Raw genomic sequence first — 25,785 nt, forward strand, 5'->3', positions numbered from 1 at the left:
TACCGTATCTGTACTTTATTTCTGACTAAACTGAATGTTATAATTTATATTATGAAAGAAGTGTGGTCGCAATAGTAAACTGAAACAGCTTATATACGTTATTAGAACAAGAAAGGAAATATTAAACAAATGATAGGTCAAACACCAAATACAGCAATAAGAAAACTATGACTAGGTAAAGCAGTGGTTAATCAATTTCTAGAATGTTCAGATCTGTCGCACATTTTTACAAGACACAATCTTAAAGCCGGTTAAGCTATAGTTAATTTACACCATGAGCTGGAAACGACAGTATTTACATAAAATTTCAAAGTCATCTTGGGAAATAGCTATGAAGAAAAGAATATATATTTCAAGGAAAACATTGAGTTAAATTGAAGCAAGTAAAGTTAATTTTTCCCCATATCTACCAGATATATGTGGTTTATTTATAGGGTAAGGCCCTATCACTTACCAACAATAACAACATTTAGACCAAATAGGTTATACGCATGCATATGTACAGCTGCTGTGAAAGTATCATGTAGTCTTACGTCGATGTTAATTCAGCAGTCCAAGAAATGTTGGCTCTAATAAAACTATGACAAAATATAGTTGTGCTGGTGGTTAATTTGCCGGGTGGGCTGGATGTTACGTCTTGGGCCATATTTTTTCAATCTTCTTCATACTCATATCAAAGTATTAAGAAATTTCGAATAATAAACTTCGCCTTCTTTTTACCCGTGGCAAAGCATCTGTTTTCAGGTTATATATATATACAAGAATTGTTTGTGTTGATATATTATTTATCTTATGTCGGAACTAGTCCCTGCTTTTTCTTGGAACTTTGGAAGCATTTTTAGCTAGTTCACTTATAGATGTACAAATCAATTCGAGAATCATCATCATTACTAAAATGCTAGTACTGATGTGCTGCAAAGACACGTCTACGCTAATAATATTCGATTGTCCTCGAACCATGCATGTGATAGCATGTTTAAACCAAATTTCAAGTTGTGAGACTATTATACTAGACCGACATATACACGGCCGTAACCAAGAAAGGCATTACCGGAATTTAAGCCTAATTTACCGTTTATTAATTTGATGTTATTTCTGTATTAGATTATTTAAGAGACATGTTTTGCATCCACGTACGTTGACCTTTCAAAGTAGTAGGATTGATTTCCGCATGGTAAATTTGTATCACTTTGTACCATGCACTCTTTATCACGTGATAAAATACACTATCCAATGACATGTATTCGTCGCGTACGTCACCGGCAAGTTTTTCGGCAATGGAATCAATCTACCAGCACGTTCTGACTTTTATTTAAGATTCATATATCACAAATACATCTGACTGCAAGGCTAGCCTATACATTCAGTTTTACCATACATAATATATATATATATATATATATATATATATAGATACACACAGCTCATCCTATCATTCAAAGTTGGCAAGATAACCACACGGGTATGTACAAAAGCTGTTTCTCATTGTAATCATGATATTAAATACCGCGCGACATGTAACGTCGACATTCAAAAGGAAGTGATGTAAAACCGTGTTCACACGCTTTAATGAATAACTGTAGCACATGTGGCTTGTGATGGTTGAGTACTGTGCCCAGAGAAACGAGTCGCTTTGTCTTCTGAATAATTGACTCCCAGTGGGTAGGTAACTTCGGCCGTCTGCTTGCCATGGCGACAAACGCGCAGGTAACTGCGCCTCCATATCTCTCGGAATTCTTTGTTGCCAACGCAGAAGAGAAGGAAAATCACGAAGCCTTTAAGGGACAGAGTTAAGCTGAACAATACATCGAATACGCTGACCCCTTCGTATCCACTTATCTCAAAATACGCCAAGCTCATAAAGCCGAAGCCCCATGACATTCCCAGTAGTGTCCAAATAGCGATAGAGTTCATAACCCTGAACCCTGCAACTCGCCAAGACGTTTTCGAAGATCCCATTTCCTTTGAGCAAACCAAACGTTGGAAGATTCTGACGTAACAGACACCATTGAAGAGGAACATCAGAAATATGACTGGGACGAAACCATACCTCAGAGGTGGACCCCAATCCAAGAAACAACTGTAATACAAATATTAATAATAATGTTAATAATGATAAAAATAATGTCTTGAAATGACATAAACAAATCTTCACCCTGTCGAAGCAGATGTAGAATCATTTATAACACATATTCTATTTTAAAAGTTTCAGTGTAATATCTTCTTATACATCTTACAAGGTTTATATACATACTAGTATGTAATCATAAATTAAACACTCTGGGTTTTTTTACATAAATATATTTATATATATATATATGTGTTATACATGATTCTACATCTGCTTCGACAGGGTGATGATTTAATTATGTCATTTCAAGAAATTAACTTTTCAAGTCTCCCTGTAACCAGTATAACATATAGATGCAACGCTAGATAAATTATGATGATACGAAGTATCAAAGACTACATGAATATAATTATTCAACTATATATATATATATATATATATATATATATATATATATATATATATATATATATATATATATATATATATACATAAATATAAATATACGTATATACATATACTTATATATTATATATATATATACATATACATATGTGTATATATATATATGTATATATATATATACATATATATATGTATATATTATATATATATATATATATAAATATATACATATATACATATACATATGTATATATATATATATATATATATATATATGTATATATATACATATATATATATATATATATATATACATATATACATAAATATATATATACGTATATACATATACTTATATATTATTCACATATATTCACATATATACATATACATATGTGTATATATATATATGTATATATATATACATATATATATATATATATTATATATATATATATATAAATATATACATATGTATATATATATGTATATTTATACATATATATATATATATATACATATACATATATACATAAATATATATATACGTATATACATATACTTATATTATATATATATATATATATATATATATATACATATATACATATATATATATATATACGTATATACATATACTTATATATTATTCACATCCATCACCCTAACACATTTTAGACCTTACGGTGTCCAAACTGGTGTTGTAACTCTGCCCACTCATCAATTTTACACCGTACGGTGTTAATACTGCTGCTCTAGCTACTTCTTCCTATCATACATCGACTCCATTTTATACAATAGGATGCTTTTATTGGTCTTGAACTGTAACCCATTGTACACACTACTGTTTGTATACAAGTTTCTACCCTTCACCACCAAACATCTTTTAAAGTCCACGGTGCTCAAGCAGATACTGTACCCCCCCCCCCTATCCCCTGCCCATCATCCTATCCTATCCCTCATATCTTTGATGGTTTATTGATTTTTTTCAAACTTACTATGACTCGGCGATGTAATCGTCCTTCCAAATTGCAAGCGACGCTCCAACTATAATGAAAGGTGACCCTATAGGACAAAACGTTTGTAAGAAATTAATCAATTCAATCCAAATGAAAACAAATGGAAACGCCATACTTGCTTGAAACAAAAGTCCTAAGACAATACATTAACTTCATAGTATATTGTAGTTGCTTTTGATAAATTGAAACAATTAAGGCAGTCAGTTTCTGCAGATCTTGGTGAAGTTTCTTACGGTATACTCACTGTGTGATTCCTACTTCATCCGTCGTTTATGAACCATTTAAACATCACATTTCATTAAATGGTAATTTCGATTTTATTGCGTTTTGTTTTCCCCAATAAATTTTACAAGAACATACACGTATTATGAACTTATTTCATTTCACACTCTTTTTTCTTGCAAAATTTCTCTCAGCAGAGTATGGATTATTTTGTTGTAGGTAAGAATGTGTCACTGTTGGTGTCGTGACGCCAAAATAATATCTTAGTTCCTACTTTAAATTACAATCAAAACAAGTTCTTAATGTTGAAGATATTTACGCGTAATTTGCCTATATTAGCCTTGCTTTATTAGAAGGGTAAGGAAGTATTTATACAGTTGTCAACTCCAAAGAGAAAAAAATTCTTTCATTTTACCATGGCTACAGGGTGATAACTTGGTTGGAAGTTAACTTGCCGACTTTTGTCTCTATGTCTGCACTCTTTCAACTCAAAGCATCACCACAAACAGTGGTTTGTACGAGGGGAGAGAGTAGTTTGGGTGAAACGTTCCGAGTCGTGGACTATATAATGTCAGAATGTGAAGAATTAAACGCCTCCTTCGAGTCCACGACTACCTTCCAGCAAGAGTTATGACACTATCTATTCGATTGAGAGATTTAGAACCCCCTCCCCCTCCCCAAAAAAAATTAAATCATGTGCACGTCACTGAATATACCCTCCTCTCTACCCTACATCATGCTCTCCATTTCCCGACGTCGTTTTTTCTTTAAAATGTTTCCTATGACCCCTGCATGTCGTTTCAGTTCTTTTGTTGTACAAGACAAAAATCGAAGCTTACCCCAAGCAAATATCCCTGCTTTACAGAGAAAATAAGATCCCGTTGTCTTGGATACCTTCACAAAGAGAAGATACATGTGCATAGCCTCCACACACGTCCAGGCCATTGAAGCTAACACTAGATACTGTATGACAGCAGCAGACGACAAACACACGATAGTTTCGACAAGTTTGTTCTTCATTTCTCTCCTTTCAATGCCAAAACTGAAAGCCAAGTAAAATCCCAACAATGCAATAGAGAGGTTCAGCAAAATCTTTTGGGGTAGCTTTGTTCGCATTTTTCTGCAGGAGAAAAAAAATGTGATAAAGAACGATAAATATCGCAATAAGCTGACCTAAGTATCCTATTCATCTGATTTAAGAGAGTTTGGTTTTATAGTTCCAATAACTTCAATCGTTGGATTCCGCTTTTTTTGCATGTAACTGGTCAACTCGACAAATTTCGGATTTTGGACGTCCCTTCAGGACCTCTGTGAACTTGACCGTCCCTAAGTCAGATCAGGTACTCGTATATACCCAGCACATGCAGTTCCCTAAAGCCTGTACTTTACAGCGAAAGAACAACTGTGTTCTCTATTAATGATATACCTATAGGGATATGACTCATTCATTGGCATGCAGTCTTCACATACCTCATTATTATGTAAAACAATATGGTTATGGCAAGCCCCACAACCGACAGCAAACATCCAACCTGGGTGATGGAGGTCAGGAGTTTACTATGCGATTCGTGCTGTGGAAAAGATGAGAGAACAAGAATAGTGTAACATTTTTCTAAAACATTCATGTTTAGTCAATATTGAGCAAAGTTTACATTTATAAACATATGAAAAGAGTTCATGCATATGTGCAGATATCGACTGATATACTGCCCGTATGGAAACTAAAGGATCCGTAACACAACTAGAGAACTATACATCCGCCCGAAACTTATCAAAGTCCCACAATGGACCTACGGAAGTGACAATTTGGCATGTTTTCAGTTGACATCATTATTTTTTAAATGTTTGGATGTTGAAGAAGGTTCAATAAACTACTGGTTATTTCTCGTCTCATCAGACTGTACCATTTGAGTTAATGAAATTTAAATATCTTAAATTTCAATAAAAAGTGAGAAAAATGGATCAGAAGAACAGCCGCATTCAAAGGAGTGAAATGATGTATGACATCAACAAATCCAAATCCAATCTGAATAATGTATCGCCGGAAGTGTTTTTTTATGGTGTTTTACGTCAGTAGTAGTTATTGTTTTATGTTTTTTGAGACGTAAAAATAAACTCAAATTATGACTTAAGACGAAGGTTTGGTGAAACAGGTGAAACAAGAGTGCTATTTCATTTTTCAAGTTAATCAGTTTCAAACATGATATATTTCTCGAATGCTCCTTTAAGGCTAAGGTGATAACTAGGTCGGTTCCTCAGTACAAGCTTAATTTAAATATGAATAGATTGTTTTATTAATTCTAATAACTCAGCTTAAACATTTTCTATGAGCAAGAGAGCAGCACTGAAAAGCAATTTTACACCATTTATCTTTGACAAATTTTGCAATTATGCAGCAAAAACTGACCAACCGGGGCGGTCTGCAAACTATGGGACGAGACCGAGAAATGGGTTACGGAAAATTTGACAACAGTTTTCGGAGCTTTTAACTTTCATATATTCTAAGCATCGAAAATAAAAGTGAAATAGAAATACAACATGAAATGATAACAATGTTCTTCACGGTTTGCAATATACCACAATTAATTAATTTTAAGTAAAAAGGCATTCTTTAATCAACCATTTTATATGGCTTTACTCACCACAAGCACACAGAGATTGGTAAGATGGTAGCAATTACACTGAACCGAGTTAGACATGACGTAAGTCGTAAAGCATCCTTCTGATGACCAGCCACCATGTCCTTCATTCAGATCAAAGTCCCAATGCGAACATGTATACACTAATTTTTTATTGCTGGTAACATTTTCGATTTCGAACACCTGCGAGGACGGTAAATAAGTAACAGTTATTAATGAGAAGATTTCAACATGATCTTCCTACCCTACGACCCCTATTTCATATAACAGCAATCGTTCTCGCTCTACTAGCCCTTTAAATAACCTAATATAGACGCATACGCATAAAATCAATACAAAATCACAGACCCGTACGCAAGATATACGCATCCTTTTCCAATTTCAAAGTTTCATCCTTTCCTGGGTAGAGAATGTTCTTTCGTGATGCATGTAAGCACCCTTCTTACGAAAGTATAGGCTTCTCCGGCCCATGTGTTCAATAAAAAGCTCCACATGTTCAGAGCCCTCACTATCGGATAAAGTTCCTGCGCACGAGCGTTACGTTTATAGACATAATATTTTCCTACACTTAACGGGTGTCAGACTTTCCTTTTTGATGATCTAAGTGATGGCTCTATCCATTTACATCAAGTAGTTTCTTAGTCATTGTTGCGTTGGAAATAAAAGTTTAGTTTCATTGAAACGACCAGCTGGAATATTAAGGTCCTGTTATACGAAAATGGAAACAAATAAATATATATATATATATATATATATATATATATATATATATATATATATATATATATATATATATATATGTATATATATATATATATATATATATATATATATATATATATATATATATATATATATATATTAGGTTTTTTTAGGCTTTACTTACTTGTTCAATAGGAAAGGCGAACTGTATTGGAGAGGTTATCGGCAAATCTTTGACTTCTCGTCCTTCAACATTGATTCCAAAAATGTTACTTGCGAGTTCTTTTTCTTCCTCTTTCTTGGTAAAGTTATTTTCAAATAAAACCGGAGTAAAATATTCGATGACCGTTACAAATAATTCATTAGAATCAAAGTCAGCTAAAGGAAGTAAAGACGAAAAATTACAAAACCAAAATTAGAAATAGCCTGAATCTGTTTATATATATGTTTTACTCTACTTTAAAAATATTGATCTGCTTGTCTTAGGACATCCAAGAATATTCGAAGCCCGCCTACTTGATGTCTTTTTTTGGGGTGTGAATTGATACACCAATTCCAATCTATATCCATTCTTGCAGTGTAGATGTAGTAAATTTGAGATGTTGGTAGGACTTGTGGGGGACATTTAAGTGCTGAGCTACCGGAAATCCCAGAAATATCTACATACTATATATACATACAATATATACAACAATCATTATGCAAATTTGTAGCCAAATGACCGAGATTGGACACTTTTCAACAAAAACACTCTAATATCATGTGTTCAGATCCAAACATTCTTTGCCTTCACTTTAAAGACACTTACTAAGGCTAAACACTAGCGGTGTTTAGAAATTAAACACTGTAACGTGTATAAAGGAAACATGTTGAGAATTTACTGCCTAGGGCTTAACCATTTGCTCAAACAGTGTGTTTAGTAATTAAACATACAATTAGTATGCAAGAAAACATCTTCTTATTAATACTGGACCAACCCGTGGCATTTATTTTGAAGCGATAGATATGATCTTTGCTGTAACTATGGTGGCTTTTTAAGTCATCGGTTACTCTCTATATTAATGGATTATTAGAAAATATATCTAATATTGTCGTGAAGATGATCATACTTACAATCAATCAGTGCTGCTTTGCTCAAGAAATCTGACGGGAAAGACATCTTCATCTCTCTAACGTCTTCTTCCACTTCCTCCTCGTCGCCATAGAGATTAAACCTTTCATCAGAATCAGAAATCCTGAAAGAGTTGATATTCAAATTGTCTGTAGAGATGTTCACGTCCATTCCGCTCCTCTGCACATTTGTGATCTGCCTCTCGAGAAACTCCACAAACTTTTGATTGTCATTGGAGGATGACGCCACTCGCTCGTTGTTCTGCACATCGAGGGCGCTAATGACATTGTCTACTACAGTAACCACGTTTTTCGTCACCTGAGTTTAAAACAAGACAAATGACATTAATAATAAACAAACGTGTCGCATTTTGTTTTCATGAAAAGTTGGTAATTAACGAGTAACAAACTTAAATGAATGTTTCACAGTAGTAAATGCGTAGGTGTCCTTTACCTTTTAAGTTCATGTGGTTGGATAGATATCAGGATCGGTCGGGGCAGTTTTGTGACATTTGTTCATTTTTGGTACTGTTTAGATATACCTTCACCGCTCTCTCTTATACATCATACATTGTATATTGTATCGTGTGCATTGCATAAAGTATATGTTATAGTATCGTGTATATTAAATATCATAATAGTAAATAATTTTTTGGCCAGGAAGAGTTGTATACGATTGTTTGTAAATTACCTTAACGTAAACCCTTTCAAAAAGCTTCACCCTTCCTTGTTAACTTTCTTATGTCATGGTTTCAAACTAAAAATTAATTTTTAATAAGCATATGAGCTAACAATGGCTGATAACATGTCATAAACAGAACATATCATATAGATTCTCAGCATGTATTGTAGCTGTAACATTGTAAATGATGCAGATAGAGTGTAATAATTTCTTAATTGTAATATACCTCGTACGTGGTGTTCTTTATTTGGGTAATACTGTCAAGGGCTTCCTCCAGGTCTAACAAGAGAGATCCGTTTCCGCTGGTTATATTGACCAATACCTCGGAAGTTTCTAAGACGTTGTTAGGTGTGACATCCAATATCGTGAACTTTAAGGAAATAATTGGGATCATATAACAACATTATAATCTCGTAATCGCCTACCGTGCTAAATAAGTCAATCCCTATGTCAACAAACATTGCGAAACAATTAAAAAAAAAAAAATTTGGACAGGGTCGTACGTAGAACGCCACAAACTTTAGTAAGAATCCTATCCTCTATAAATAACGCTAGGCTGTCTATCTGAAGCCGTGGTCTTCGTCACATATTTCAAAATATGTAACTGTTGCTTTTAAAAGTAAATAAAAAACAATTTCTATTTGAATATAATTCTGTTGGTTCAATGCGGTCATTCTATATATGATCTCCTCGTCAAAATACTATCAGCATCCTTCCTTTACAATGACTGAACAAACTTCTATTTCTGTAAGATTCGGAGAAACAAACAATTTGCCATTATCACCCCAATGCAATAATAAAAAAAAACACTTCCTGTAGTGCAATTGTCCTGCCAATGAACACCTGGTCTATCATATATACTTTTGCCTTTTCTGTCATGCGAATCACTTTTTTCCTATACCATCGTCTTCACTCTCAAAACTGTTCCGCTGTTCTTTTAAAGTATTGCTCACTCTTTCCGTAATAACCCACAAAAACCGGACGACAACATTTCAATGCAGTGAGAGGTGAATAAAGTGTTCGTTTAGAGTAAGCCTACTTAAGCAGACCTAAATGACCACGAGGCCCCATGTCAATTGTGGGCCCGAGGAAATATGGGGAAATTAATAAATGATTCTCATTTTAAAAATATAAAACATAAAATATGAAGATTTCAAGAAGGGAGCCCGTTGACATATTTCTCCTATACCTGTCTCTCGACGTCACGGAACATAAAGTATTTTTGCGATAAGAGTAAAGCCTATGGGGTATATTATGGCTTCAATATGCGTTCGTCTTCTCGTGAAATTTGTTAAATTAATGGGATATTAAAAGACACCTTTTAAGAAGGAAAAGTAGGTAAGGGGAGGGGAGGGAGGATAAGGGCAAATGAGGGATAGGGAAGTGGTGCTATGCAAGGTGGAACAAAATTATTCCAATTGACGTCTTTGAGAAGTTTCAAACCTTTAAGAGATTAAATTCCTTGCATTAGAGGAGTGTTATCTTAAACCCTTTAAGCAAATTTTGTCTTATAACATCAGTTTTATAATACATTTCACCCGATGGTTCCACTTTTTCTGTTTTAATAGTAGGCACATAATTTTGCCTTTAACGCGTTCCATATAGTGTCATGCACGACAGCATGTTACCAATATTTACAACAAAAAAATGATTGCAATCTATTTTACAGAACATCGGAACATTCTAAGCGTGGGAAAGTCGTGAAAGGGTAAGAAAAAGAAATTCACAACGGAATCGTCGGGCAGACTCAAAAGATTATAATCAGCTCTTTCCAACTGTTTGCACCTGAATTAAATTTCTTACAAAATGGTCACTATTAACGAACAAAGTAGGTCAAAAAGAAACCGTTAAATTAGTTTCTGAGATAAGTTACCTGGTTACGTTGGTTATTATGCACTAAACAAAGTCTGCGTATATATCGTTTATGGTTACGTCCAAAAGAGATAAAACAAAATCCCAAGTAACTTCCCAAATTTACCTTCGTCGATTGAAAGACTTCCTGGCAATTGTTTATGTTCAGTTCTCCCCAAAATGACGTCAGAGTGGTGTATTTTTCACAAAGTCTGGTAGCCTTCGGATGTGACGTAGATAAGGCTATTAGGTATAGAAAGAATACAAAACAATGGGTATGATCAGTCTTCTGAGCCAAAGAAAGAAATTACAAAACTGGTTTCACTGCAAAATGCTTCATTAAATGAATTTATATGAATTAACCGACTATATATACAAATATATAGTCCATGGGTGTTCCAACACAACATGAGGTACAGTTTATGCGTTAAGCAGTCTCATTACAACACCATGCAGTTTACATATGCTATCATAATGTAATAATGGTAAAAACAAATAGCTATCGACGTAAGAAATATAGGATAATGAATCATCTATAGAGAACTCAGAATAGAGTGGAGATTTCATTCTTTTCATATATTGATAGGATATATGTATACTGTAGCATATTGAGCAATGACATTAACTATTATTTATAATATAGTAGATCTTCATAGTTTCGAACTTTTTTTTAAGTTTCTGCGTAACTTGGAAATCATATTGTGGTAGCCTATAATAGCCAACTATTTGACTATGTGTATGAACCCATATATAATGTATGGAAGACTCAAAAACCGTCTTTTTCACTTGCCTTATTGTTAATTGCATCACAATGAGGTTAATATGAGGGAGGGGTATATAGTAACACTTTACCAATAGTCTGTATCCAAGTATAATATTTTTGTTTAGTTGCTTCAATTGAGAGAGGTCCCCTTTTTTTCGTAATAGACTATGTTTATTTCCACACACGAGGAAACTTCTCTCGTTATCCTCTAATTTCAGTTTATATACTAACATCAATTGTTTTCAGATTGATTGGTGGTAAACATCTCGATTGCTTTTAATGAGGAAGTGTATTGACCCAATTTCATGCTGAAATTGCTTATAGGTTCAGAACCAGCAATTTCCAAGTAATCGAGATGCCGATTACCCTTAAAGATATTTCCAGACATTTTGAGGTGATCGAAAATTGATTTCCATAATGCTGAAGACATTCAAAAACAAGTACTTAATGAACGTATAGAACAAATTTAAGTTATTGAACATGCATCTGATCTGAACTGAACTGAACATTTGTTCATCCATCATATGTTCAACCGTGTCACGGCAGTTGGAATGGGAACCTTAAACTTCTCTTTTATGAAGTTAAGCAGCAGTTAGAAAGTATTTCGACCAATACAGTAATAAGATACAAAGTAAGGTCCATACCTATCTCAGCATGGACAAGAAGTATATATACGAACTAACGGCTTCGCTTGACCTTGCCTTATAAACGGGTGTGGCTTACTCCAAACCTTTTGCCTAATAGTACATGAGACGCCGGTTTGCATTAAACTTCAAGCGCTTTCATTCTGAAATGACTTCGATCGGAAAAGGTTGAGTGTATTTTATTGGCTACATAAAAGATCTAAAACCGTTCAGTACAAGGTGACGTCTATATGTGCATTAATTTCAAACCGAGTTCAGACTTAAATCTCGACGTAATACAGGCGTCCAAACGGAAAAGCCAACAACCTTGTACTATCCTAATATGCTTTCACTTTTAGTAATTCAAACGAGCCCCTGTTTCTTTCCCTCTTGTATCATTACTGTGGTACCATCAGTCACTGTTCTTTGGCAAGCCATCATCCTGCACGTGTGTTGTAAGATCACAAGTAGTTACATCAACCCAGCCAGACCATGAAAACAGCTGCGCTTATTTTATTTGTAACTGGTCACCCTCGGTCAAACTGTAGCACAATCTATTGAATGTACAGTGCGCTGCATGATCCGTCTCTTACACATCTGATCTCTTACACTCTTACACATCTGATCATCACATCTGATGAAAATCCACATTACACCATTGCCTACACCACAGGTCTTTGTAGGTAATTACACAGCGCGAAAGTCAATGATAATGAAATAATACCAGATAAGAGATCACCGAATACGGAAGAAGACTGCCAAATAAATCTAACCTGGCGCTTTGAAATCATTCAAAAGCATATACAGAGAGGGACAGATGTCTTTATGAAGAAGGTGTGACCGTGGTGTAGCTGAAGCCCGATTCTCATGTTGGGTGGTTGAAGCTTTTGCGAGAGGTTGAAGTAGGGTGGGATGTAGTTGAAACAATGCGCAATTGAGTCCTTGTTTGAACATAATGATGTAACTAAGATGATTGCTTGCACTCAAAACGGAGAAATATTGTGTTTTTTTTTTTTTTTTGCCATGGAAAGTTTGATAAACTTTGATGAAGCCCTAGTAACACAGCCAACCTATTCTCCGATTCCCATTATCAAAGCCCCACGCCGTCCTATCCTGCTTCATGAATAAATGGCGAGTATTGATACCGTAGGCACTATCCTACTATGACATGTACCATAGGCCTATCCTGTTCTTCAAGATTTGTCCTTTCGTGTTAAGTTACTAGAACATATACAAAATTTCGAACTATACCGTTAATGTCCATTTAAAGACTTCGGTGTTAAGCTAAACTTGAAACTTTACGTGTGTGTTTTCTATCTCAAGTGTCCAATTGGTCAAGTGTTTAACGCAAACAAATTTAAATTGTGTTTATGTAATACAGGGTATTACATGGCACAATGTATTATTTGAGACACAGGTCGAAAGGTAGAAATGTTGGAGTCATTTTTAATCATTCAGTCAAAATGTCACGCCAACCTTTATGATCTCTGTTGGATTATGTTGGTCTTTGAAATGCCATCCGTGACATTTAAATGAACAGGAAACTGTAAAGCTATAATGTATGACCTTTGGTAACCTGTTTTCTAACTAATATCAGGGTCTTGCACATGCCATTTGAAGAAGAAAAAAAGTGATAAATGTGCGGGTAACTTCCCTCCTTTTCATTTACTTTACATTTGGTGAGGAAACATTTTTGCTTAATGTAAACATTTCCTTTCCTTAAATATTCTATTACTTTGTCACTTAGGATATAGGGTCGAATTGGAACCACTTTATGATCTAAAACTACTTATTGTCCTCCAATAACGTGAGAACAAAAGTAATGAACTTCGGTGTAGGGTTCAATATGTAAATGAGGATAAACCGAAAGTCTATATGAGATGTTATAATGTATATGTCCCAGTTATGTATTTTGCGTTATATTTGACACATTCTTGCCGTACTTTATGTATACTAGACTATTACTTAGAAATTTAGGTAAACCTACTTGAACAAACAATCCAGGCCACCACTTTTTCATTCCCACCTCTCCAAAAAAGTAGTTAGCATGCGCAATCTTGAGTGTAGACCTAACTATATACTTAATTTACACCATACAACGGCATCGGCATAGCACCATTTCATGTCTATAGTTTATTTGCTGGTGATCGACCTTCAGGACGCCTTCGTGGTGAGTCAGATTCAACGACTCTAGGGCCACAGCCCTTCTTTATATCCGCCCCTACAATATGTTTCTTCACCTAAATCGCTGAGGGAACGATGCGATTTCTCGAAGAGACTTCAAACGATATAACGGTAAAGGCTAGGGTAACATACAGTGCAATAACATTTGTGAGACACTTGCAATATTTCCTTTGGTGGAAGTTACAATCCCATTTGAAATGCAACTTGTAGTCTTGATGCTTGTTTAAAAAAAGAGAAATATCCGTTCTCGGTGTCAAATACATCTCATATGTAAATATAAATAAAGGAAAATACAATCAATGTATTTTTGCTAACATTTAATTACCTTAGCAGGTAACTGGTGTGAACATCTGCAGCTGTTCTAATTCAGTTCGCCAAAAATTTATATTAGAGTATAAAAAGGATTAATATATTTGACAAACCTTTAACCGTATGATTTATAAACGCACATTTCACACTATAAGTATGCTATCTGTTTAGTTTTTTGGAAATTGTTTCCATTGAAACATGATAGAAATATTTACGTCGTAAACATAAAACTAGCTGGTTAACTTTGATCTCAATTGGTCATTTCAATTGGAAATTAAAAAGTTAAAGTAAGCATATGGTCATACGGCAGCCTTACCTCCCTTTGTACAATTTTCAATGGAATGAGCCAGTTCGCCTCCCTTTGTTTGACGAAATGTAATACCAATGTCTGCATATCTTATTCCGGGACAGGCATCTGTACGCAAAAATCAAAGCACATGAAAGAAGGTTAACATTTTTTGTGTTAATGAATACAAAAAAAAATGAAGTTGTCTATTAAATTCAAAAGGGAACATTGAATCACATTTAGTCCGCCAACTTCCGAAAAATGACCGTTACGCAGGAAAATGATAACGAGAAGACGCATCCACCTTCATTGACCTATCTTAGAGTTATAAGCCCTGCGCTTTCGAATCAAATTTGGGTGTGATCCCTCGTTACACGGCATGAAGGGTGTTTTGGATTATAAAAGTTACACCCCCCCCCCCACTTTTTTTACTTGCAATAGATGGCTTCATAGGGATAGTCAGCAACTAAGGCCTATATAGCTCAGTTGGCGAAGCGCAGGTCTGGTATCACTGATGTTACCATAATGTAAGAATACCATTGACCCAAAAACAATCTTTGCTGTTGTCAACCATTAAAGTTGCTAGAAAAGTAACGTTCTGATAAGTGATTAAAGTTTGCTGCAGGCAACACAAAAAATTGCACGAAAAACAAATTGGTGACATAATTTCTGAGAGTATTGTGCAATTCAATATTAAAAATAATCCTATTTTTGTTTGTTTTGTGTTTATTGTTGCATGTTGTTGTGTATTTTGGAAGGAATTTTATCTGCAAGAAGTTTGAGTAAACAAGCTGAAACATAGAGGTAATACCGATGATTTGCTAAACTTCAATTTGGAAGTCTGATATCGTAAACTCACCTTTCATTTGGCAAATGGCTTGATATACCTTTGCATGCCCTGTCTGGTTGTCACACCTTACGTTATTCCACTGTGCTTTGCGCTTTCCACCCGAGGATTTAAAGTTCGTCACCACACATGTTTCACTACTAATCGCGGATGGTTCGCATTCTTCCCAAGCAGTGAAATTTTGTTTAGAATTGTCTAAAGTCATCAGATCATTACAATCCTCTCCACATTGAACCCCTATGATGGTTTCGGCAAGTCTGTCCTGGCTAATGGTAAAGTTGTAGATAGCCCCATTTGTAACGTCGTCTCTGACTTCGGCTAGGGTACCACCAGTCTGCTCACAAGCAGTTTGAGCTGCCCGTGGGTAGTAGGTTCCATTTAATAATGTATAACATTGTTCAAAGACTGCTTCGTAGCCGAGAGAGCAATCAACAGCACTGGGTGGATTGGCGAGGGTGGCGTACTCATCAGGTAGCTTGTACTGTGTCCTGTTGCATCTTAATTGTTCTCCTTGAACTGAAGCCATATTTAAAGAAAAAGTCATATTATTGATACAGTTATGCGACTAAAACGAAACGAAAACGAAATAACAAAGGTGGCCCACATAGCCCACCGCTCCCTCGTCATTTGGAGGGCTAATGGTTCAGTCGGGGAAGTTTTACATTTACTCGGGGAAACCTAAATTTCAGTCTAAATATGCCTCAGCTGAAAATGCACTATACTTCTTTGTATACATAATGCAAAGATTCAGAGTTCTCTGTGACTACTTTCCCACTCAATATTGTTGGAGTCAAGAGTATTGGCAGTTTAATTTTCCGCTCGACCACTTCAAGACCATCCGAAGAAGAAAGTTGCCTCGGTGTCCCCATAAACACCCACAACACACGATCTATCCCATATTCACCTCACATCCACATCCACATTGGCACACCGGCACCATATGTATCCATGCTAGCCAGGTCTGCATTATCCCATGCAGCCATAAAGATCATGCATACGAGGATCTTGTGTAACGCTACATATAGGCATATTACAGATGCAAAGTAATATAAAGTAAACACAAAATAATTGAGAAAAACGTTATTGATGGTATATTGAACAATTTTTAGTATTATAAGTTACTACGTATCTCAAATATAGAGAAGCAAGTAGATATATTTTTAGATATGCTTGCAGATTACGAATAATGGCTGTACATGAGAGGTTAATATTCATTAAATGCTGCAGATGCTTATGACTAAAATTAATCACATTAAAGTAACATTTTGTTAAGGCTATATGTTTCATTAAATTCAATATGATAATTAAAATAGACTGGAATTAAAGCTTAATTTGATCTCAGCGTTGTTATCAGATTCGACAAAGTTATAAGACACCCCATATCAACCTCAACAGATCACATTATCATAACGAATTTAATATATCATATAGCGAGGATCAAAGTTGAAATTTAGAAGCGATTTTTGCGATGGAAATATTTATTCCTGTGGGTCAATCCATTGACATCCCTGATCAATTTACCTCTTCAAATGTCACCCTCATGTACAAGCCCTTCCCGGTGCCAAATAGCAAATGCGAAATTTTCGGCCTCGACGTCTAAGCCACCAAGCCCCTTTATTGGGCCTCGGCGTCTAAGCCACCAAGCCCCTTTATGTCTTTCGCTACGTTTGAGACTTTTTTCTGTTGCAGTGTTTTCTATAGGTGAACATCATTCTACCGAACGATAGTTTGACAAAACCTGACAACATGATTTACCTCAATATCTATCCCATATTTTACCTTTATTGAAGAAGTGTCATTTACAAAACCCCTTTCACTAATTCTCGACAATTTAACCCTGCGTACATGACAGTTTCTTCTTCTTATAGATATCTGGTATCTAGGTTCAACGCTCACATCAAAGGCAGAAATCGACAAACAAGACAGAACCTAATGCCAGACTTATAATAACATTAATTTGCCTAAATGAATGGCTGCAATATTTTATTTCCGCCATCTGAAGTCATTTGAGGATGACTTCCATATGGGCCGCGGAGGGTGTCATTCACAGATGGCTGTCGACAACTGTGATTGCTTTTGTCTATAGGCATATGACCCATGAGTTTGAAATTGAACGTACGTCAAGAGGTCAAAGCAATGTAACTATTGCAGGGGTCGTTGATATTTGGAATGGTCAAAGACCTCTAATACGTCTGACAAGCAATGGAATCAGAAACAGCATGGCTACTGTAGAGGTCAATTTTATTTGTAAATGAATGCTGAATTGATGAAAGGTTATATATGGTCAGGTAAATATATATATAAATAAGTGAACAACCATTATAACATTAATGAGCATTGGTAATCATAAACAAGATGGCGTCTAACATATTTCTTTTGTGCTTGGTGCAACATTGGATCATTTTCATCAAGCTATAAATTATTAGCGTATGATTGGATATCCTACACGGTGTAACTATTACAGTAATTGGCCATTTAAAAAAAAACGTGACTCTCATACAGAAGCAATTTCTGATCCTCATATTTAATACAATGTATTCGTTTCATTTGCAAACTATATATAAATGCATAATTAATTACATCGTTTCTGACTATACACATATGAAGTAACAGGTAATGTTTCAGACATAACTGATGTATCTTTTCTTTAACAATTGAAGCTACATCGTAGCACCAACGTTTAGTAAATTCAACACAAAGCATCGTCTTAAATATGTGCATCCATGAGATTAAGGACGAGGGGGTATTGCCCTGGGGTCGTTGGAGGCGTGGGGTTCCCATTGTGTTTTTTTTTTGTTGACAGCTTGAAATGCAAATACGACATTGATGATGATACATGGACAGTGTGTTACCTACCTTTTATGAATGATGAATTAGTGCAACAATTGATTTGCTTTGTTAATAAAGTAACAAAATTGAATGATTTAATGAAACATTCTTTTCTAATAATATTGTAAATTTGGGATCATGCATAGGCAAAACCAACACTATGTTTATTTATAACATTGGCGCCGATGGGGTAGGAAAAAGGGGGGGGAGGGCCACGTCTACGGTATCGAGACGGGGACGAACTCGGGATTGCCAACGGGGGTTAGGTGAGAGAGTTTGCTTCGGTTTTCCTCATAAGTAGCTAAGGTGTATAAATAACTGTCCACTGGAGTTTTCATTTCTCTTGTCTTTAAAAGTGCAGAACAGAAAAACTATAATAAATATATTTATATAGAATAATCAAATGGATGTTTACTATAATGTAGGCTTTCATTTCCCCCTGTTTGGGAAATTCATACCCCCCTCGGACAACAGTTCTGTGAACTACACTTCGAAAGGGGTAATGCTGATGGATGTGATAACGAGATCACAACTAACGTTTTTCTCATTAAAACAGTTTAACAATCCCTTTTATATGACTAATATACTGTACACTATTCGTTATGTTTAGTAACTTAAAAGTTGACTCTAGGTGATAGTTATCTAGCTGGTTTATATATTCATGCATACATTTTCTGGTTACATTGTTTAGATGACGAATAAATGGGGAAATTTCATTAATTTATCTCAGGCAAGATTTTATAAGTATATAGTTGCAGGAATACATTTGCATACAGAACATGTACTGGTAGACATTTCATGTCAAAAAAGAAAGATAAAAAGAAAGAAATAGGGCAGAAAAACATAAATATAAGGTATATGTATATGTATATAAATATATATATAAATATATATATATAAATATATATATATATATATATATATATAAATATATATATATATATATATTATATTTTGTTATTTATATTGGCATTCTTTTCTAATAACACTCGATTTTCGTCAAGACAAACTTACGTGGGAAAGTGTAATTGCAAGGAATGCAAACAGCTTCTGAGCCAAAACCTGTTGATTAAAATTACTGGTTAAAGCCATACCAATACATAATATGTTGCTACAATACTTGTTATCATTTTAGCAGCTTTAGACTCTTTAAATTATATTAATTCCCTTTTCATTTATCTTGAACTTTTATTACATTTATAAGAATGTAAGTTAAGCTGACATGCAAACAAGCTTTGCGGCGAAATATCGCCAGAATTACAAAATTACAAATATTACAACTTGTCCCTAAATGTGTCCCCCACTCCCCCTACCCTCGGCAGCCCGTGGATACTTGCAGGGCGTGAAGTGTTCATCAAGAGGATACTTTTGAAATACAAAAGAAAAAGAGTGCCGAAAAGTTCGGGGTGGAGACGTATAGTAATGGTGAGGATACACTCTGGATTCTACTCACGGTGGAACCTGGGGACAAACACATGGTCATTTGGGGTTTCACGGACGATCGGTCTGTTAATTCGATATTTCCGTCACGTTCGAGTAGTGTATCTAACGTGTGAAAATCTAATGTGGAGATATGTTTACCAATTCGTGTCCTACTGCCTGACGTGGTGCGAAAATGTTCAACAAATGTAATTATCGGAAGTAGTTTGAGGAAAGAATATGCAGACGGAAACTGGAATTCCATTGTTCATCCGACCTACTGTCGTAATTCATAATAGAATGACGCCATTTTACCCTCCCCCTCTCTCTCTTTCTTCATGTGATATGAATTAGTTGGGTGGTTGTAGATAAAACGTTAAGCTATGGGATTAGCTTGGGGAATTCAATATGTAGAAACTGCATTTTCTCGCGCTTCTGTGTTATTTGGTGAAACATTCCCCTGCTGTTCAACTGCTAAGTAATCTGTATTGAGTATATAAGGAAAGCAAAGAGAGCATAGCCTTGTAGTATCTGTATAATATGTTGAGCACGAATACAACTAGAGCTTTCCATTGTTATGAATATACCCGTATATATTTACAAGGCTCCACGTACTATAGTAATCTGACACTATAATGATTTGCACAATGTCTCGAGTACGACTAAAAATACATAACCTGGGCAAGCTAATGTGCAAGATAGTCTAGATTAGTTCATCCAGTCTGTAGTATTAAAGTGGGAGATTATGTTATAACCCAAAGTCGCTCGTTTACACCAGGGAGTTTCCATAAGAACAGCACGCTGTTTACACTAGGTAACCGATATGATCCTGGGTCAAATGAATCGTAGTTTCTGGCACAACGTCGTGCGCAATACATTGTATACATAGGTATGCTCCGTGTCATCCATTGCTGTTAATTTGATGCAATATTTTGCAATATTTTGTTAATTATTTGATACAATATTTTTTAGGCTGTAATATTTTTACGCTGTAATATTTTTAAGTTGTAATATTTTATGCGATTTTGTGAAGTGCTTTGAGATCATTCTTTGATGTAAAGCGCTATATAAGAATAAATTATTATTATAATTATTATTAACTTTCCCGATCTTTGGCAGATCACACAGATGATCAGAGTGCTGAACTTGTCCGCTGTTCGTTTTTCTTTTCCCTCTGAGGACAAGAGCGCCGATCATTTAAACGATCGTTTTGGATTCTGACCCACCGGTTTGACCATCATAAAGTCGTTGATCATATATAGCTATTGGTATCCCTTTAATCCCGGTTTAGTGTTATTCATAAATATAACGCCGCTAGTACTGTGACTATACATATAGCCTAGTATGTGCTACACAGACCGAAGAGTGAGGCATCGTAATAATAAGTGGAGCTGTACTAGGCTACCTGTACCGTATATAATTAACTATATGAACGGAACAAATAGTCGTTTTTATTATAAACATCTTTGTTAACATAACTTGGACCTGTCATAACATAAGTCCCTGCTGTATGTAGTTTTAATTAAACTTAGCGGCAGTTTGGAGATACGCATTATAGACACCGAAATACTGAATGTCAGAGTTATCGATGAGTTGATGCGCCTTCATATCTAGTTTACCAAACGAATACACACATGAAAAAGACATGTCGTGATACTGCTCGTTCCAGCCCATAGGATCCTAAATAAATGATGTTTGGCGGAGTAATCGATAAACAGTTTCATGATCAGAAATTATACTCTCTTTGAATGTTAAGTTATTGTTACACTGCTTCTATAACTAAAAGAACATTGTTTGTGAATCAGTAACAATAAACCGTTTAAGGAAATATAAACTTTGAGACCTGAATTACATATTAAGTGCGTTATGATACTCATGCTCGTCTCCTTCCTTGTCTACATAGGCTGTTTTTTTTTGTTTTTTTTTTCTTTTTCAGCTTTCGTTTTTTTTTTACCACCACGGTTGATGCACTTTTACACTTTCGTGATGAGGATATTGGCATGCACGGTGTATTCCTATAATTGTGCTGTTTTTTTTTCTTGCTTTTTTGTTTTTTGGTTGCTATTAAGATCATTTCTATGGCTGTTAGCCTATTTAGCTTATTTCCTGTACCAATTACACCTTACCGCCCCACGACTGTGCACTTTAACAAAGTTAACAAAATATAAAACAACCTATAGGCTACTCGTGATTGGTATATGCGGGTGCTCTTTGGAGGGCAGTTCACTCTTTGTTTTGATAAGGATGTGACGAGTATTGGTAGATATTACGAGAAGTTTTTTATTATTTCCTTATACCAAGATTACATATATGACATGTATGGGGCAATATTGGATTTCAAATATAATGCTTTGCGTCGTGTCAAATCCATTATGAGCAAAAGTATAATATATGTGATGGTCAAATTAGGTCACAATACCTGCCTAGAATTGCCAAAGTGCGGTGTTTTCCTTGAGATTTAGGTAGGGTGCTATTACGAAGTGCTACTTTGTTACAAGTTGATGCTATGTTCATTTTATATATTATGATTAATCAGTACCAAAGGCATCGTCAAATCCAAAGGGTAAACATAGTGCTGTTATATTACTTTGAATTTCCATTTCAGAATCTTATCGCGCGAGACAATTTATCCGGTACATTATTAGTTTTTTTTTTTCTTAAAGAAGAGCCACCCACGAAAGCGCCTGGGCATGAGACCCCAAGGAACGTTATTCACTGTAAATCCGTCCTGTTACATCTAGACTACCCGTATGATCATGACGATCTTACCTCAAGTTTAGATATTGCACAATACTGTCTCAACTGAAAGCCACTGTCGGCTTATATATCTCAAGGGTACTCTCATGGTCCTTTCGGACTAAGCTTCTCGCTGTCCCCCATCTTCTCAGGCTCAACAAACTTAGTACAAAGAGACCAATCCAGCCTGCTAGGACAATGTGTTTGCTACAAAGCGCTTACTTCCACACAAGTATTACGTAACCGCTATAGGTACAAGTTTTAAATTTCCACCCAATTCAAAATAAGTTTTCTGCGTAATTATACAACCGGCATACCTTACGGAGGTATAAGTAAACAGTTCACTCTGAATTTGAAAGAGAAATGGTAAAATGCCACAACTTACACGACAAAGGTATGACAGACCGTTGCGGGTTGTACAGATTAACTTATACAGTGAGGAGTTAACGTAGACGACGAAGGGTACGTTAAAATTCATCACTATTTCCTATGAATTATTATGGCTCTCTATAGATTTCGAAACCTTTTCAGGAAAAAGAACATTTCATGCATTCTGACCGTCCAAGTTATTTCCAAATGTTGTAAAATGTATGTAACCTAATCTGTGTCCCTTCTTGAAGAGTAAATGATTTGAATGAATTAACTAAGCGTTTTTTAAAGTTTAACATTACTTGAAAATGATATGAATTTCCATAATATATTTCTGCCTGACCATTAAAGGAAAATGTGACACATGTATTTGCAAATCGTCTTCTCACACCTGGCCTATACTTTGCTCTGTAAATTTGAATAGCTTTACTAAAATATGTTTCTCTTATCTTCATATCAGTAACAATAGTGCCCAAGAATCGCATCACGCGCATAAAGAATCGAATAAACATAATATTTGCGTAGATAAAAACTAGCATTTATTCTACGAATTTTTATTGCACCATTCCTTATAGTCAGTGTGCTAAACTAAATAACCCGCATTTTGGTGTGTATGATGGACAAGCAGAAAGGAAATTTCATGAGCGGTTTACTTTGCTATTAAACTAACTTTTCCCTTATAATATAATAAATCTAAAAGAATTGCTACAAAAAAGTACATATCGATATCGGATATGTACTTATAATCTGGATTCCTTGAATAACAAAGAAAAACATGATTATGGCATACTGGTAGCTTCTTTTGTAATGACATTTAACAACGTACAATTTGATCCACTTGTTTTTAACCATAGTCACCGCGTCATAAACTTATTCCTCGTTAGATCCACATACTGGTTTAGGAATAAGTGTCAATAAAAGCTTTGAAGCGTGGATTGCCTGGCTGGCTGGCTGCCCAATGGTCATATTTCACTTCTTAACAGGCTCACTCGGCGGCATAATAGATGATGCTCTTTTTATAATTTACAATTTCTTTGATATTTCCTTTTCGAACAAAAGGAGCAAACAGCTTATAGGTAACTTCCTCAGGGTGGAAATACAAACAGTGTCAACCCATATTTTTTATATAAAAAAAGCTTGCTATGATTTGTGCGCCCTCTTTAACGTTAACGAGTGAGAATTCCATCATTGAGAGTGACCATACTGGTCAGCTTTTATAGAAGGGATCTCAGTCCTCTCCATAGAGTGAGATCTTGTAATTTTAGCTCTTAAATAGAATGAAAACACTCACTTCTTGATAGAGTGAAGTTGACACGAGTTCAGTCTTTCATAACAGTGACTTTTCTTCATTTATAAAATGATCATATTTGGGCACTTTCAAATAGTGAATTCTCACTCTTTACAATAAAGAGTGCACGATACACTTCTGTTTTTTGTGAAAGTGTAGTTGATATTGCATTAAAAAATTGGTGTTTGATTTGAAAGCAACATATTTAGCAAACAGTACAAGTCTGACTTTAAATCTTTGGCATATACGTACACAAGGCTAACAAAGTATAGAGCGGCCTATATCTTAGTATATCTTATAAAGTAGTTATGCGACGCGTGTACCTGTTTATGTCTGTGTTTAAAGAAAACTCACTTCTTGACATATGAGTCTAGTTGACGTCAGAATGACTTTATTCAGGAAGTTCCCCACTCAAATTGTATGGATATAATTTTACCAAGAAATGTTATCAGTTTTTGGGTGGTTTTTCCTTTCATTCCGTTATCCATTAAAGGTATGAGTAGCTTAAGGTGATCACCTTTCTGCAAGTTCTTTCCTGATGTGATATTTCGATCGGAAATGAACACACATATCACTATGATGTTCGTGTAAGGAAATGCCATTACCTCGGATATGAGCCAACATTTTAAATAAAACGGCTGGCGATGTAATCTTAAACTTACCCTTATAGTCATTTTGCGCCAACTTATTCACAAACAAAAAGAAGGAACAGACATTCAATATACCAAAGGAAGTTTGCTTTTCCATTTTTTCCGTTCTCGGTGTGTTTCTTCAGTAAGACAACGGACGGGTATGTGTTTGTTCCCGATAATATTTGACAGTATTGTGCATAATATTAGTATAACATTTCTTTCACAGGCAAACTTGATATTTAACATTCTTACCATATGAAGTAAAAATAATTATACGCAAGCTCACATCCTGCAGATGTCATCCATCACTGGCCGACGTTGTAACCAAACCTTAACTTACTGTATTGACTTCACATTGGTATATTACTTCCTATAAGTATATGCAACATATGAAAGAAGTTTAAAAGAAGTTCTAGTCTTTACACATTTAAAATATAGTTTTAGCAAATATTAGAACCGTAAAGTATAATGAAAGGTTATAGAGAGAGGGTTACTAAATCCACTGTAATTTCTCAAGAATGAATGATTCAAGTTTTGAGGGTGTTCTGGAGAATGACCCTTAGTAGAGGAGTTGAATTCAGTCTTACCGCAGAGTGTATTCATCGTTGAACTATAGTGATTGCTTCACTCCACGAAATGTTGCAACTATAGTCATTCTAATGAGAAAACTGAGTACACTCATGGAAAAGGTGATCATTGCGCCATTGTCTTTTTTTTCATAAACAAACCTCATGAAGCTATAATGAACTCTGTTTTTCTATTATAATTGTTACAATTACTAATTACTTAGAAAAGTCTC

General features: G+C 35.1%; 2 protein-coding genes across 6 annotated transcripts in view; one reads left to right on the top strand and one right to left on the bottom strand.

Moving 5' to 3' along the window:
* Positions 1-25,785, bottom strand: part of LOC139961922 (adhesion G-protein coupled receptor G7-like) — a 26,769-nt gene continuing 984 nt past the window's right edge. The window contains exons 2-13 of one of the 4 annotated variants that reach the window (XM_071961616.1): positions 19,557-19,604; positions 15,726-16,223; positions 14,897-14,995; positions 10,829-10,944; positions 9,077-9,220; positions 8,172-8,487; positions 7,243-7,436; positions 6,360-6,539; positions 5,188-5,288; positions 4,557-4,837; positions 3,475-3,541; positions 1-2,080 (exon numbers count right to left, since the gene is read on the bottom strand). In XM_071961616.1, coding sequence (XP_071817717.1) covers positions 1,567-2,080; positions 3,475-3,541; positions 4,557-4,837; positions 5,188-5,288; positions 6,360-6,539; positions 7,243-7,436; positions 8,172-8,487; positions 9,077-9,220; positions 10,829-10,944; positions 14,897-14,995; positions 15,726-16,223; positions 19,557-19,604 — 2,558 coding nt within the window. In that variant the 3' untranslated portion in view covers positions 1-1,566. Of the gene's footprint in view, positions 2,081-3,474; positions 3,542-4,556; positions 4,838-5,187; positions 5,289-6,359; positions 6,540-7,242; positions 7,437-8,171; positions 8,488-9,076; positions 9,221-10,828; positions 10,945-14,896; positions 14,996-15,725; positions 16,230-19,556; positions 19,605-25,785 lie in introns of all 4 variants that reach the window. The other 3 variants (XM_071961615.1, XM_071961618.1, XM_071961617.1) reach the window with 3 other exon arrangements.
* LOC139961924 (beta-1,4-galactosyltransferase 6-like) overlaps positions 24,403-25,785 on the top strand; it is a 21,021-nt gene continuing 19,638 nt past the window's right edge. The window contains exon 1 of one of the 2 annotated variants that reach the window (XM_071961624.1): positions 24,403-25,144. The gene's annotated coding sequence lies outside the window, so the exon portion shown is untranslated. The remainder of the gene's footprint in view (positions 25,145-25,785) is intronic. The other variant, XM_071961622.1, reaches the window with a different exon arrangement.

This window comes from Apostichopus japonicus, chromosome 20, assembly GCF_037975245.1.
Source record: "Apostichopus japonicus isolate 1M-3 chromosome 20, ASM3797524v1, whole genome shotgun sequence".
NCBI classification, from domain to species: domain Eukaryota; kingdom Metazoa; phylum Echinodermata; class Holothuroidea; order Aspidochirotida; family Stichopodidae; genus Apostichopus; species Apostichopus japonicus.